The following is a 15,543-nucleotide window of genomic DNA, read 5'->3' as shown; positions in this document are numbered from 1 at the left end:
TTGGCCCTGTGGTGTGGGGGTGGGCGGAGCCCCGGCTGCTCTGCCCTGGAGAGAGCCAAGCTGAGGAGTCAAAGAAGAATTTTGCAACTTCACTCTGAGCCCCTAGGACAAAAGACAAACCTCCTAGACACGGCGACCTGTCTGGAGACCCACAAGCCCCCTCGGGATTTTATGTAGATCTGTTACAATTAATTGGTTCTGTACCCTTTTCCTCCCACCCTGGTGTCCCATAAAAACCCCTGGGTTTCCTCTGGTCAGCAGAGGTTCCTTGTCCCTGGATCCCCTTCGCTGGTACCATTCCAATAAAGTACCACCTGCGGAAATTCCATACGAGACCTCTCTCTCTCTCACTACGGCTGGCTAAAAGAGGGGCTAACTCACAAGGGCATGAGCTAAAAGCACTGAACTGAAATCACTGAAAGCTGAAATCACTGAGCTGAAAAATCACTGCTCTGCCCGATGCTGAGAAGCCCCTCTACCAGCTGAGGGGCGCCCTGACCCCCCAAAGAGCTGTTTCTAGCGAGACATCCTTTGGGGTGGCTGTGGCACTCTGAGTCCCAAGCAGCGGACCCCATCCACCAGCTGAGATACTGTGGAACTGCTGAACTCTTCTCCCCTCCAACTATCATGTTTTCCAGTTTGGCAATAACCCACTGAGATTCAAACAAAAATGAAGAAACCCTTCACAGCCTCATCCACCTCCAAACTCCTCCTTTTGCTCAAAAACCTGTTTCCCGCAAGCAAATTTTGAAAAGGGGAAAGGTCTAAAAGCAGCCCATCAACCCTGATCCCAATCCAACAGGGTGCAGCACCCTACCTTCCAAGAGCACGGTGCTGCACAAACTCCTTCCAGCCAGGCCTGCAGGCCTGCGTCTGCAGGGCATCATCCTCCAGAAGGGTCCACGGATCTGTTATGTGCATTTCTTCAACCTTCACTGCAAAAATATCCTGCCACGTGCACATAGTTCCACTTGAAGCTGGGGAAGTGGTAGTGATGAAGCCTGCAAGTCAAGCTTGCAGCTTCTGGCTGCTAATACACATGTGCCACTGTCTTTTCCCTGTACTTTTCCTCTTTGTACAATGTTTTTGTGCTTGGAGAGGGGAACCTTTGCTCATGCATGAGCAACACCGCCCCATCCCAATCTCTGAGTCATCAGTCTCTGCTGATACTGCAGCAGGTCCTGCCCAGGTGAAATGTCCCCTAAAACAAGGACAAGGTGGGTTTCCTCAATATTTACACACAAACCCCTGACCATGGAAAGCCACAATGCTGCTCTGTCCATAGCAGAAAGACTGGAAACAAAGCCCCATGCCCATCGCATTCATGACAGTGGAGAGAACTTACATTTGCCCAGCTTAGGAATAATGAAAGCGAAACCCATTGAAAATGCAGGACTCAGCAGCTGATAAAGCTCCAGATAACCTTATCTCTCTCAATAGCTGCCACCAACCATGGGCTATTTTTACCAACTTTCAGCCAATTTGAGCAGAAAAAGGCCTAACATGAAACTACACATGGAAAGTTGGGGAGGACAGCATGGTATGTAAAATCAAAAGAGATGAGGTGTGCTCTGAGCTGAGAGCACCCAGGCAAGGTATAAACAGCAGGGCTGGGGCTGCCCGCAGCTCTCTGTGTCCCAGCTCACCCCTCTCAGGGTGCACAAGTCCCCCCAAAAATCCCATGGAGACCAATGCAGGGTGGAAACCAGGTTAGATAAGATGCCAAATGATAACAAGTCTTGAGTTCGAGAAAGATCTCGAAAAGGCAGGTTTAGCTCCAGGCAGTCCATGTAGGTAAATCCCAGGAGCCACAGCCTGGCAGGGAGGCTCTGATCTTTGCTGCTGGAAGGGAAAAGCCAGCCAAGTCATTAGTAGCAAGAGCCCTATAACACCTTCACAACATGTGTTTCCTCTCCTGTGACAGCAAAGGCAGGTGACAACATGCCAGGGCAGAGCAAACCTTCAGCTTCCATATTTTCCTTCTTTGACATTGCTTCCACTCTCAATTACACCTTGATACCATCATCTGGAGCAGGACTGGAAGGAAAGAAAGTGCTTGGGAGCAGAGAAGCCAAGGTTCTCAGGAGGCTTATGAAGAGGTAGAAAGCCCTAACCTACTGATAGACCCCCTTGCCATGACCCTTGTCACGGGTTCATTGGGTTCTGCTTGTGCTGGGCAGGAAACTACAAGCAGGACAGTGAAGGAGGGATGATCCCACCAGTGTTTTCAATGTTCACAGATGGGAGCTGGGGGACATCCCTGGCACAGGGCTGGTGTATGAGGAGGAAGAGAAGAAGCAATAGATCTTCCTGGCCTCCTCTTATTCCTTTTCCTGGGGCCCCCATATCTGTAGGTTCATTATAGAAGACCCCTTTATGTACCCTGCCACAGAGGGGTCTTCAGGGCTGCAAATCTCATGGTGCAGAAGATGGAAGCTAAGTAGGGAAAGTGTTGGCCTCACAGCTGGCACTTGGCCCAGCATGGCATGGGGACCCAGCCAGTACCTGGATGATCAGGATGGAGACCCCACGCTGCAGCATCTGCCTGTCTCATTGACCCCTTCTGTGTTATTGTCCAAGATTTACCCTGGGGGGGAAGGGTTGAATGCAGGAAAAATCGAAAGGTTTTGACACCTTCCCTTTACATCTAGGGCATGCCTGTGCTAAACACCTCCAGCTATTTTGAGGAGGAGGAGCCCCCAGGCTGCTCTCAGCCCTGTCTCCTGACATTCTCATATTCACCCAAACAAACCAATCACTTAATCTGGGGGATCTGTGGTTTCAGCCCAGCTCTTTCTCCTCGAGGCTGCTGACACAGGGCAGAGGGATTCTCTCCACAGGACAGGCACCACTCCCCACACTTCTCACCCCAGGGGGCAAAACACTGCCCCTCTGGCACAGTGCTCAGATACAGTGGCATACGTGGTGCAGGAACAGGTTCTTGCCTTCAAAACCTGGCTGTGATGGAAACCAGTGCCCTCTTATGTCATGGCAACACAACTCAAATCACGACCCACAATGTGCTGAGCCCTCTCAGTCATCTCTGACAGAGCCAAGTGCTGGTCCCTCTTATTAAAACTTTTGACTTGCTTTTACTAGAGGGACTTTCCTAGAACAACCCACAGAGACGAAATTGCTTTGACATCCTGTTCCATTTCACACACACCTCCTGGCTCTGCCCAAGCACCTTGCTAATTATCAGTACCTGTCTGGAAACAAAAGCTGTTCCTACAGGATCTCTCCACAGATTGGCCTCAGCAGGGAGTGGGGACAAGCTCTGTCCTGCACACAGCATGACCTTCTTGGGCTGGCAGCCCTTGCCAGGGTCAGACCCTGCTAAACTTCTTCATTCCAGCACGCTGGTCATGACTTCTCTGTGGGATGGGTGAAGGAAGCACACAAGGTGCAGCCTTAGTGGTAATTTCCCTGCTGTTTTCACACAGCACGAAATTATTTTTGACTTAAGTTCCCACCCCTGGGTGAGCCGCCTCTGTGTGCACAGGAAGGTTTCCCAAAGTTCTTTCTCCTCCTCTTCATCTCTCACTATGTGTCAGCCTCCACATTCCCCACTCTTCCAGCCAAGGCACAAAGTGCCCACATTGCCCTTAAGGACCCTCCTTGGCTCACATGTCCTCCATTTCTGCTGGGACATCCATCTCTTCCTTTGACAAGGGTCATCCCATACCCTGGTGGCTCCATCCTGCCAGCAGTCCCTGGAAGGGGCAGAAAGGGACATTCAACCCCAAACCCCATGCAGGACTGCAGAGAGGAAGATTCCCTCAGCAGTGGGAATGCTGTGTTCATGAGCACAACAAGGTGTGCAGGACAGATGAACTGACATCTAAGCAACAGGGTGGGACCCTAAACACTTCTCACTGTTTGCTTCATACTGAGGCTTTTTCCCCACTCTGAAGACTTCCCTCATTTTTTCCTGTGCTGAACACACCCAGTTCTTTTCCATCAGTCATTCTTTCAGGAAATTTTTGCTCTTTTCTCCAGGTCATCAGGGTGAATTCAATTTCTGACCCTCCACCCAAATAGTCCCTATATCATCCTTCAATGGCATCTTGCTTTCATGTGAGCCAGGCTTCCCCAGAAAATCTCTGTTGGATGTGTCTGCTGCACAAGCTATTGATAACTGTTCATGGGATAAAGCTTCTTGAGAATCCATCCACCCACGCTGACAGAATTTCCCATTTCCTCATTTGCTTATGAGAATGTAATGTAAGGCAGCACAAAGATAGCATCACTCCCGCTTTCCCTGTGGTACCCAGTCTGTCACCCTAATGAAGAGAAAATGAGGATGGTTTGACACAAGTTCCTGCTAAATCTGTGTTCTCAGCCCCAGCACTGCCCTGTCAGTGTTTGCCACTTGGTGGTAATTTGTTCCAGCAGTTTTCTGGGTACTGAGGCAGGTTGACTCATCTAGAATTTCCCAAATCCTCTCTTTTCTGTGTCCATGAAGCAGACGGTGAATTGGGCATTCACATCCTCCTGGGACATGGCTTCATGACAGATCTCTGTGCCTCAGTCCCCCTCCAACCCTGATGCAGTTGACTGTGAATAGCTATCACCCCATTGTGGCGAAACCCACCAGCTCTAGGGACAAACGGCTACAAGTTCCCTTCCATGCTGGACTGCCTGCACAGCTCAGCCCTTGGAGCAGAGCAGTTGACTTATCTAAGGGTGGATCTGAGGAAAGGAGGATCCATTCCTCAATGGAGGATCCATTTCCTCTGGAAATGGGGCTATGCCCAAGCTGGACTGTAGAGAGGGTACGTTGCCCCATCATCCTGGACTTCTGGGATGGAGAGGGATGCTGAGCAATGGAGAGGGATTTAAGGGGGCAAATGGATGTGGGCACATGGGTTTAGGCTCCTTTTTCACCTGGTGAGCCTCATGATGGTCCCTCCAGGCATAAGGAGCAAGCTCAATCCCTTCCAAAAAGGCTCTGCTCCAGTGCCATGGACAGTGGGTTTGGTCTTGGGAAAGAGGAGCAGGCAGACACAGGGCTCCTGCCTGGCTCTCCAAGCCCCATGCACCAGCATCTGGACTGCCCGCTCCCTCACTGAGCATCACATCCCACCAAAGGGAAGAATAGAGAGGAGAAGAAACTCTGGAGACGACTCAAAGCAAAACTAGAGAAAGCAGAATGAGGGTGGTAGGAGGAAACACAGATACTCTGTAAGGCTACAACAGCTCAGTGACAGGTAGGGTGAGACTCTGGGTGGGACAGGATGGAGGAGATGTTGTGGACCCAGACCCCTCAGAACACACCAGAGTTGTGCAGCCTGGCCATGATTAGGGGTCCAGGCAGCCTGTGCAGCAGCCTACTAGCCCACCAACAACAACCACAGCACCCACCAGCTCCCTCCAGCCTTTGTCTTCCAGGAACAACAGACATTTTCTCACACAGTCAAGGCCATAGCAATGCTCCCACACCACAGTTCCTGATGGACCAGTCCCACCCACAAGCCATCCCATTAGCCCAGGGGACAAATAACCCGCATGCCTGATACATCACCTCCACTCCAACCTCTCCTAGCCAAAAACCTCTGAGACATCCCACCAGGACAGCGCTCACTTGAAACTGACCCTCCTCTCCTACACCCTGACCACCTCTTCTCCCCTTGGCATCTGCAATGCCCTGGTGTTCAGGAACAGTGCCTTGCTGTTCCATGACATGGCTCTCCTCAAAGACACGGCTTCAAGGTGCAGGAAGGGATTTTTTTCCATCTTCATCTGCCTGCCCAGTTTTCCTAAGACATGGTTTATGAGTTCAGGTTTCTTGAAGATATGCTTGCTCACATGCTGTTCCCAACCATGTTTAATCAAGACTGAGATGTATAAGGAGCCAGGCTGGCTCTCAAGCATCATGTAGAAGGTTTTTGCTTGCTTAGGTATAGCCCAGGCATGTTGTCACACATCCAGCTTTCCGCAGATGCTGACAAGGATCAGTCCTGGCTCTCTGAGGTCCCCCAGAGGGCTCTGGCCAGTCCCCATCATAAAGACCCTAGTGTGGCACCAGGGTGAGGCTCTCCAGAGGTGTGTGGTCTCAGGGGGCTGACGAAGCATTTTGGCTCTGAGGTGGTGGCAGCCACTCCTCGGGGGAGCGCTGGGTGTCCGCGGTCGGAAGTGGTTGCTGTAACTGCCAGACCACACTGTACAGGAAACGCCGGAGCTCCAGCAGACACAGCCTCCCCCTTGGCTGCCCCTGGGTCCCAGCTCAGCAGAAGCTGAAGCACAGGGATGGGGGGCCTGAGGGGATGTGTGTCTCGTATTTGGTACAGTAGCTGCACAAATCTGGGAGTGTGCACACAAATTTGTCTGGTGAGTTCTTTCCACATCTGTGTGTTCACGAGCATTTGTGTGTGCTTGCACATGTGTGCACAAAGAGCTCCTGCAAACAAACACACTTGACTCCCCATTCCCAAGAGGGATGCTGGAGTGTGGGGCCTGACGCCCATCTCAGGGCACTGTTTGGTTTGGGGATGCTCAGCCAGCACAGACAGTGCCATGCCAGGTGCAGGGGCACATAGCTCATGTCTGTTAGTGTTGGGCATCCTGAGCTCCAAGCAGGAATGGGAGATGGTGTCTGGCAGCCTGGAGCATCCCCACCACTCACCCCATGTGCCTTGAGGCCGCAGCCTTCTTCCCTACAAGGAGCAGCATTGCAGCCAGGCTCATGGGGAATGGAGGGGCACAGGCACTGCTGCAGTCTGGATGCTCTCCTGTCCCAAATGGTAGTGGGAGATGCTTTTGCTACACCTCCAACTGCACTGGATGGCTTGGGAGCCTCTGGTCAGCTGCAGACCACCATCCAACCAGAGAAAAAAGGACTCAGCCCCAACCGCACCTGGAGGAGTCATAGCTGCAGCCAAGGGGTGCAGGAAGTGCTGAAGATCTGGCACTTCTGCTGCTTGAGAGGTAGGATGGAAAATATGAAGCAGGGTCCACCCTCTCAATGATGTCAGTGTCGTGTCTGACAGGAAAGCAAAACTGCTGACTGAGCTCCCATTTTCCCACTGCAGCTGCCTCCTGCCTCAGTTTTCTGGGCCCTGCTGGTCACAGCAGGTCTCTGACAGAGCTGCAAGGAGCAGGGCTGCTGCTGACAAAAAGCCCCGATGGGCTGAACCATGAACTGGTGTGAGTGAATGGTTGGGAGTTACGGCACTACCCATGGAGGCTACTGGGAGCCTTCAGCAGCACTGGGGGCCAAAGGGGGCACCACATCCACTATCCTACCCTGGAGAAAGGTGTAAGCTATCCCAAATGGATATTTATCCCATCTAGTCCCCTCTGGAAGTTTCTCATGGACTTTCCAGTCCCCACAGAGTACAAGATAGGGTGCCTGGCTTGCCTCACCCCTTCCCCCAGCACCTAGGCTGGCTCCCACAAGGCTGTGCTGGTTTTACTGGGGGTAAGGGAGGAAGAAACCTGCTGACAGTCTGCCAAAGTGTGAGATGCAAGTGACTCTTCTCAGTTTTCACTGAGTTTCACACTCTCCTGGCAAAGTCTCTGCTGCCTCCAAAGCCACTCCTTACTGGGGTTTCTCCTCTCTCGAGCAGCTGTCACTTCTTTCCGCTCTGGTTTCTGGCAGGTAGCACATCTCTTTCAAGAGAGAAAGTGGAAATGTGAAGCCAAAAAAGCTGCACTGAGCACCACACTGTAAGCTTTGCCCTGGCTGAAGGCAGCCACACCCCTGGAACAGCAGGGATGCTAATCCCCATGGAGAGGGTGAGTGTCCCAAGACAAGCCTGATTAAGGGGCAGTGTTGGTTTGCAGCCATGCCTGGGTGACCAGCTCAGACAGGGGCAAGGAGAAAACGAGCATCGACCTCTCTAAATTCTAAAGAGCAGCTTTGTGGAAGAGCAGCTTGCATATCTCACAGAGAGGCCCGGGAACCACAACAGATGCTGCCACCTCCCAGCTCTGCCCTGCACTGCAAGAGCCGTTGTTTGCCTGCCCACGCACTTGCCATCACGAGTCGACAAACTCCTCAGATGCAAAACCCTTTATTCACCTCCATGGCCATATCTGACTCCCACTGGGGGAGGGAGGGACACGGGATACATTACCCCTCATATAGAGGAGGAAAACGCCTGGAGACAGGCAGAAGACCAGCTGCCTGCTTCCTAGGGATTTCTGAATAGGGGTACATAGGGCAGCCTCTGCTCCCAGGCAAGGAGAAGCTTGCAAGAAGCCTTGGGCTCCCATGAGCAGCATCTCACAGGATTCACTCCTGTTCTGACCTTCAGCATTTTCTTCAATAGTCATGCTTTGATAGTTGGCTGAGACCTGGGGCAGGGAAGCAGCGTGGCCACTCCAGAGAGCACTGGGAAGAAACCCGAGGCATAATGTAAATCACCTTTGGGACAGACCTGTTGGCATCACTGCTCTGCCCCAGCCCTGAGTGAAGAGGCAGCACATGGAGCACAGCAGGGACCTTCCTCATCCTGTGGTGGCCACCCCATGGCCACAATAACTCTGTGGCCAGGACTGTTCAATATCATCTCCAACAGCAGCATCTCTGTTGCTCTAGTCCTGACACACTGGATTTTTCCCAGAGTGAGGGACTGGGGCAGCCTGTTCATGGCCACACCCTGGTGAGGAGGGGCCCTGAACTCAGCAGGGCTGTGAGGGCAGCTGTCGAGTCCTCTCATCCAGGTGCTTCTTCCCACGCTCTGGCGTGACAGGTTTCTCCTCAGGGAAGACGATGGTGGCGTATTCAGTCTGCTCAACCGGCCAACTCCTGCGGGGCACCGGGGTCTGCTGATCCCTCTGAAACTCCAGCACACCATAGTCCACCGTGGATACAGACACCACAGGGGGCTTCTCTTCTTTCTGCAAGATAACCCATTGTGGTGGTTCAGCATCCAGAGGTACCTGCCATCCCCAGCACAAGCCCCTTCTACAGCAAGTGCCAAAATCAGCTCTGAAGCATCCTGGGAGGGTGAGAGTGATACACAGCAGAAAGATGCACAGACCTGGGGTAGAACACGCACAGAGGAGCCACATCATGAGTCTTGGGGTCTCAGCTCTCTGCCTCTGCAGGCAGGCTGGACTCTGTCTGCCCAGCCATGGAAGGCAGGGCTGTGCTAGGAGCCCTTTTCCCATCTCTCTGTTGGGCTCCACAGTACAGGAGAAGAGCCTAGGGCTGAGTTTGCTCAGCCCAGAGAGGAGAGGGCAAAGGGCAACATATTCCCTGCTTTAGCCACCTAATGAATGGGGTTGGAAAGAAGATGGAGACAGATCCCTCCTAGAGGTGCCTGGCTAAAGAGAGAGGAAAATAGGCACCAGCTGCAGCAAAATAAATTTTAGCTTGATATATTGGAGGAAAACATCCTCCCATTTTCTACAGCAACACAATCCACTGTCAAAGATAAGCCTGCTTTGAAGAAGAATTGGACTAGAGTCCCATCCTATCTTGGGTAGTTTTATTTTGATTTTGTGATGGGGCTGTGCTTCTACAGGTGCAGAAAAGCAGTTGTAGCTGTGCAGAAAAGATCAAGCAGCAGCAGCAGAGAAGACAGAAGAAGCGAGATGCTTGTGAAGAGGTGATAAAGCAAGGCCCAGCACCCCCTCACCCCAGCAATGCCATGGTGCTCTCCTGCAGCACAGCAGGGTGACAGAGGCAGAAAACTCACCCCTGGCATGTTTTCACTCAGTGGTTTCTGCACATCTGCAAAGTAACACACTTGGTTAGAGGAGGTTTATGTGCCACATAATCTTGCCTAGTCTCATGCTTGTCCTAAAGAGCACTGAACACCACAATCTTTTCACCACACATCCTCTTTGTCCACAGGGTCTAACACCTTGAGCATTACTAGGACAAGTGAGACACCAGCCCACAGTCTAGGGTTTAATTTGGATTACTGGAGTGCAGCAGAATTCTCTGTGAGAGTCCCTGTGTGCCTGTGGCATGTCTGAGGCAATGTGCTGCACCCTCTGCTACAGCAGGGTGAGGTGCTCTGAAGGTACCTGGCCAAGGTGCATGGGCAGGATTCAAGTGCACCATTAAGGCACCACACTAACAAGTGGTGTAGAGCCACTACACATGATCTGGGGGCTCTACAAAGGGCAAGCAGGGCTCAAAGCACCCCTCTGCCCCAGGCATGGATCTCCATCTGTCCCACAGGGGTATGCCACAGCACATTGAACCAATCCATGAACCCCAGGCAGCTGCAGACATCTGGTTGACCCCAGGTCCCAAACTGTGTTTGCATGGCTTCCAGGGGAATCATACCTCCTCTCCTGTACGTTAAGGTGAGGTAGCCAAAGATCAGCAGCACAGCTACTCCAGCCAGCAGGAGGATGCCCAGGAGCATGGCCTTGACGTGCTCTGAGGGGTTGCCTTCCTCCATCTCCGGCTCATCAGTAGCATTCATCTGGGGGGCTGCTGCAATAGCCATTCAAAGAAGGGGGAACAAAACAGCAGGTCAGGAGTGTAACATGGCATTTACAATACTTGTAAAAGACAGCAGTGGAACATGGGGGCTGTCGTCAGAAAGGGCTCAGTGCCAGGTAGGCTGTCATAGGCCCATTAATCCTCCAGGGTGCAAAGGAGAGGGGACAGGGCAGGGCTGTGCTCTCCTGACCCATGTCAGGTCCTCTGCCAGCAGGTTACTGCCTGCCTTAAGGCCTGGAGCTACAATGGGCTTGGGACCCATCCCCAAGAGCTCAGCCCCCCAGGCTGACCTGTAACTATCAGCTGGGACCAGTTGCTCTCCATCACTTTATCAGGCTCAAAGAAGGTGATCAATCCACAGTAGTACGAGCCTGAGTCATTCTGGTGGAGGTTTAGGATCTGAATCTCAAAGTAAAGAGTGTGGTTGGTGAGCCGGTACTTCTCTGTCTCCGTCATGGGCTTGTATCGGCTGATCTCAGCAATTTTTTGGGCTCGGCTGTGGTTGGTCTCCTTGTACCAATTGAGGCTGTACTCTGAGCCAGAGTCATTCTCCATGGAGATATTGCAGAAGAAGGTGGCTTTGTCACCTTCAGGGGCAGTTAACACTGCTGGGGAGATGGTCACTATTTGGGAGAGAGGAAACAAGGAGCAGGCATGGTTACAGCAGGCACAGGTCTCAGAAACAGCCATACCCCTGTGTGGGAGCCAGGGATGCAAGCCCAGTCCACATCATCACTCTGGGACATGGGCAGGTACATCAGCCCATGTCTCTCCCATTCCAAGTGTGCGCCTGCTGGCTGGAGAGGAGGGACTCTCAGAGGTAGTAACTGTACTGTGAAATGGTTTCAGCAGACCAAATTGTGCTCCAGGCTACCTAAAATTAACACTGAACACCTGTACTGGGGAAAACAGACTTTGGGGGTTTTATTATTTTTAATGTCTGAGTCACCCTCTCTCCAGCTGAGCCTGACTCTGAAAGTGAACAGAGGGACAGAGTCCCAGGTCGGGGCAGTGTCCTGTGGTGCAGTCCATCACATGCCTGGCTGCCTGCTGGGATGCTCTGGCTCTCCTCACTACACCATGCTGGGAGCTCAGAGCATTTGTCATCTCCAGCCTGAGACCATCTGACAGGGCAGAACAGCCTAGAGCTTACAGTGCCATCCTTTTCCAGGGACCTGTCCTCTCCTTATGTCTGCGTGGGCAGCCAGGCCCTGGGGTTCCAGCTGGGCTTGCCAGGCTGTTCCCAGCGCAGAATCCAGTCAGCCACAGGCTCCTCTGCTTTAGCACCTGCTGTTTCACCTCATTTCCCTGCCCATTATTCCAGTGGGTTCATCCATCCTGCATGGTGGGAATGCTGCAAACTCGAGCCAGACACACAATGTCTTGCTTCAATCAGTCCCACACAGCAGAACATGGAAGCTGTTGCATTAATTTCTGTTCAGAGCAATGAAAAATGGGAAGAAGCATTTTTCACATCGGTCACCCAACCAAGCTATTCAAACCAGCATGGCTTCGAAAAGTCCCTGTTAAAGGAAATGCACCTTCCTTTTTCAGAAATAACCACCGATAGCTGCCCCAGGGCTTGCAGACACAGTCAGAAAGTCCCTCCCATCCCTCCAACTCTGTCCTGAGGCCATAGGACCATAACCTCAGCATCACCAACTAGAAAAGGAATCTGGAAATTCTGTGAATAAATACAAGATCTGATGGAAAACTTGGCTGAGAAATGGGGGATGAGACCAAAGAGGAAGGAGGCAGGAAAGTGCCCCAATTCCCACAGTCAGCACTGGTTGTGGCGGTGTCCACACCAAGAGATGGAATTTTTGCTGTGTTTTGATTTCTTGTGTTGAACAGGAAATATTTGGCAGCTTCAGGGCTATATTTCCTACTAGTGCCACTGTCACCAATGAATGAAGCGCTCGGAGGACTTCTGAAAGTAGATGTTGGGTTTTTACGTGTTTTCCTGTATCTTCCCAGCTCCAGAGGTAACATCTCTCCAAGGGATACCCAGCCCTCTGCCCACCCTCAAGGCAAAAAATACATGAATCCACCAAAGAAACAGTGGGCTGCAAAGAAGGGGAGACACAGCTCCAGCAGAGCTCTCACTGATCCTGCCCAGACTCACACCTTCCCTTCCACCTCTCCTTATCCCACAAAGTTCACCCAGAACAAGGACCCTGGATCCCTCAGGATCAAGTCCAAAACAGGAGCTACAGCCCAAGGGCACAGACCGAAAGCCATGAGAGTTAGAAGGAAAACCCCATAGCTCACTGGCAAACTCATAAGCTCAACACCAAACTCCAGCCACCAGCTCTGGTGTCAGCACTGTGGGCTGAAGACCTGTCCCCTTCTCCATCCTTTAATCATATTTCTGCCCCAAGAATCCCCAAGTTCTTTGCTTCAGATGCATATACCCAAAAGCTTTGGGGTTTCTGACATCTTGATGCCACAGCTAACTTTTAACTACAAAGTTCTTACCCCTTAGACATTTTCTACCAGCTGCAAACAACACAGCCATGTCAGTGAGCACACCACACTCCTGTACCTACCCCGGCGACAGCAGGTCAGCATGGGGCCACAGCAGAGCAGGATGGCACAGAGATCAGCCAGGGCCACCTCCACACTGCCCCATGTCTTCTTAGAGGCACCTGGAGCCATGGTGAGCTACTCTGTCCCCTGCCCAGGCAGGTGCAAGTTGTTGTGCTGTGTGTGCTCTCTCGGTGCTTTCTTCTCCGCAGCGGCAGCTTGTTCTCTGTTCTACACAGCAAGGGCTGGGTGGAAATGAAACGTGCCCATCTCTGCCCCAGAGGGAAACCCGGGCTGCCTCCCGCCCCCAGCTTCCTCCTCACTGAGGCAAGGATCAGCTGAGCCAGACGTGGCCCCTTCCCCTCCCTGTGTGCTCATGGTATGTTCCCACACAGGTACCCAGCTGCCAAGCAGTGGGGACAGGCACCTCTGAGCCTGCACCCTTTTGGGGGAAAGCTTCCAGGGATGGAGGAGGCAGGGACCACAAGGGACATGTCCTCAGCTCTGAGCCTGGCCCATAAGTAAAAACTGTCTTGGGTTTCCAGGCGTCCACAGGTGCTCTCACTGGGTGTCCAAGGCAGTGGGGTTGTGGGACATGCAGCGCTGGGTAGAGAGGGTCTGAGCAGCCATGGAACATCTGTTGGTAGGCTGCTCCCACCAGGATGGGATGGAATGGGATGGGAGATGAGAAGGAGGGAGAAGAGGACAAGTTTTGCCTCCTTAGGTCTGTTTCTTCTCAGATTCGAAGAGAGCAAGGGCAAGTGCCCAGGGCCAGGGTGCTGTAATTGGGGTGACATTTACAAAAGACTTTTGTAATTTTTTGTCATCCATGGTCCCCACTCACCACATTGACTAATACTGGCATAGGAAATAACCAGAGGTGAAAGCACGCTCCTCCGCTTCTCTAGAACACAGCCCCGGTGCCCCGCAGTTTTGGAAAGTGTCAGGGGAAAATTAATAACTGGGGAGAAGGATGTGATTCTAATGATGACTTCATTATTTTTCCAAGCTTTCAGAAATAAACTGTGGGGCTGGGGCTTGTTCAATTCTCACTTTCAAATGTGTTCCTGGCAGGTGAGTGGGCTGGGGCAGCCACTCCTAATTTCATAGAATCATGAAATCATAGAATCATTGAGATTGGAAAAGACCTCTAAGAGCATCGAGTTCAGCCATTAACCCAATACCATCAGGGTGGTCAAACTGGGATGGCCAAGGAGGGGGTACTGAGCTGGGGCAGACAGGGGAATGACAGCACCCTGGGAGGGTGGCTCAGTCCAGGCTATCTTGGTCCTCTTTTCCAGTCTCATCCTGGCATTGTAGCATCGCTCCTTTCTCATAAGCTGCTGGCACTTCTTGAGCTGCAGAGCAAGGCTGGGTGCCATGCCCACCTTGTCACCTCTCTATGCCACCTGGCCAGAGGCCACTATGCTGCTTGGATGGGTGGCAAAGGGAGTGCTCTCCACCATCTGCAAGGATTTTGACTTGGACATCACCTCTTCCTTCATAATTTCCTGGATTCCCACAAAAAAAAAAAAAAAAAACAAACAAAAACTGACTAGACTAAACTAAACTAAACTGAACTCCAGGAAATAAGGAAGCTGACAGCAAGGAGGCTTTTCCATCTTGAGGCTTTATGTCACCAAATGGTGACACCAGGCACTTGGGCCAGGTATGGGCAGGCTTGTTTGGCACTTGCCACATGTTTTGGTTTCTAGAGGTGGAAGATGTGATGGGTGTCATCACCAAGATCACAATTCAGCAAGCCAGGGATAGGCCGGAAAAACTGGCTCATCCTCCCCACCCCATGCAGCAACAGTGGAGGGCTGATTACCATCATAGCATGAATTGCTCAAACTTTCCAATGCACACTTGAAATAGGTATAAACTGGTACCCAGGGCGGGGACGCTGCCGTGTCCATGAGAAACCAACAATGGCAAGATACTCTTTTCTCTAAAAAAAAGCAAACCACAGCGATGAAAATATTAAAAGAAAATATCAAGCTGCTATGAAGCTGCTATGGAGGAAAGCGAGATGAGCAGCAAAGTCAGCCTCAGGTGTCAGCATTGCAGAGGACCCCAGCCCCACAGCAGTCCTGGGGCTTTCAGGCAAGCTTTGAACCCTGCCTGCACTCTGCCAGACCAGCACAGCTCACCCTGGCTCCTCCACCAGGTTCTCCAGCACAAAGGAAAACAGCCTACCTCCAACAATGATGCAGCTCCCTGCTCATGTTGATAAATCTCCTTCAGCCCAGTGGGGTGGATGGTACATCTTGGGGTTTTCTGACATCGTCATAAAAACATCCTTTGGTGCTTAAGAAAATAGAAATTCTTTCTGTGAGCTAGAGAATGGCAAATTGCATAGGACAGTCCTTTTCTACTTGGCCACCAAAAGATGAAAACAAAGCCTAAAAAAGACTGATAAGCAGAAATAAGTGAGAAGACAGTTTTTTCTTTAAAACTGAGAAACAACAACTTCAGCAAGCACATGTCACACCAGTTCATTGGAGCACAAATGTCATGGTTTTTCTCCAACCAGAAGCTGGTGAGTCCCATCAACGCAGCTGTGACTGACAGGAAGGCCCAGTCCTCTTAGCCATCGCTGTTGGGGC

At 51.8% G+C, this 15,543-nt stretch overlaps 1 protein-coding gene across 1 annotated transcript; it reads right to left on the bottom strand.

The window, feature by feature from the left end:
* Nucleotides 1–7,916: 7,916 nt before the first annotated feature.
* Nucleotides 7,917–15,334, bottom strand: LOC136365457 (programmed cell death protein 1-like). The gene is made up of 6 exons (XM_066325921.1): nt 15,134–15,334; nt 12,958–13,713; nt 10,699–11,031; nt 10,247–10,399; nt 9,648–9,682; nt 7,917–8,844 (listed from the first exon to the last, which is right to left on the bottom strand). The coding sequence occupies exons 2-6, from the start codon at nt 13,064–13,066 to the stop codon at nt 8,626–8,628; spliced, it is 849 nt and encodes a 282-aa protein (XP_066182018.1). The 5' UTR covers nt 13,067–13,713; nt 15,134–15,334; the 3' UTR covers nt 7,917–8,625.
* Between the last annotated feature and the right edge of the window lie 209 nt (nt 15,335–15,543).

This window comes from Sylvia atricapilla, chromosome 10 (assembly GCF_009819655.1).
Source record: "Sylvia atricapilla isolate bSylAtr1 chromosome 10, bSylAtr1.pri, whole genome shotgun sequence".
Taxonomy (NCBI): Eukaryota; Metazoa; Chordata; class Aves; order Passeriformes; family Sylviidae; genus Sylvia; species Sylvia atricapilla.
The sequence above is the reverse complement of the archived record's forward strand: the minus strand, read 5'-3'. Positions and strand labels throughout refer to the sequence as shown.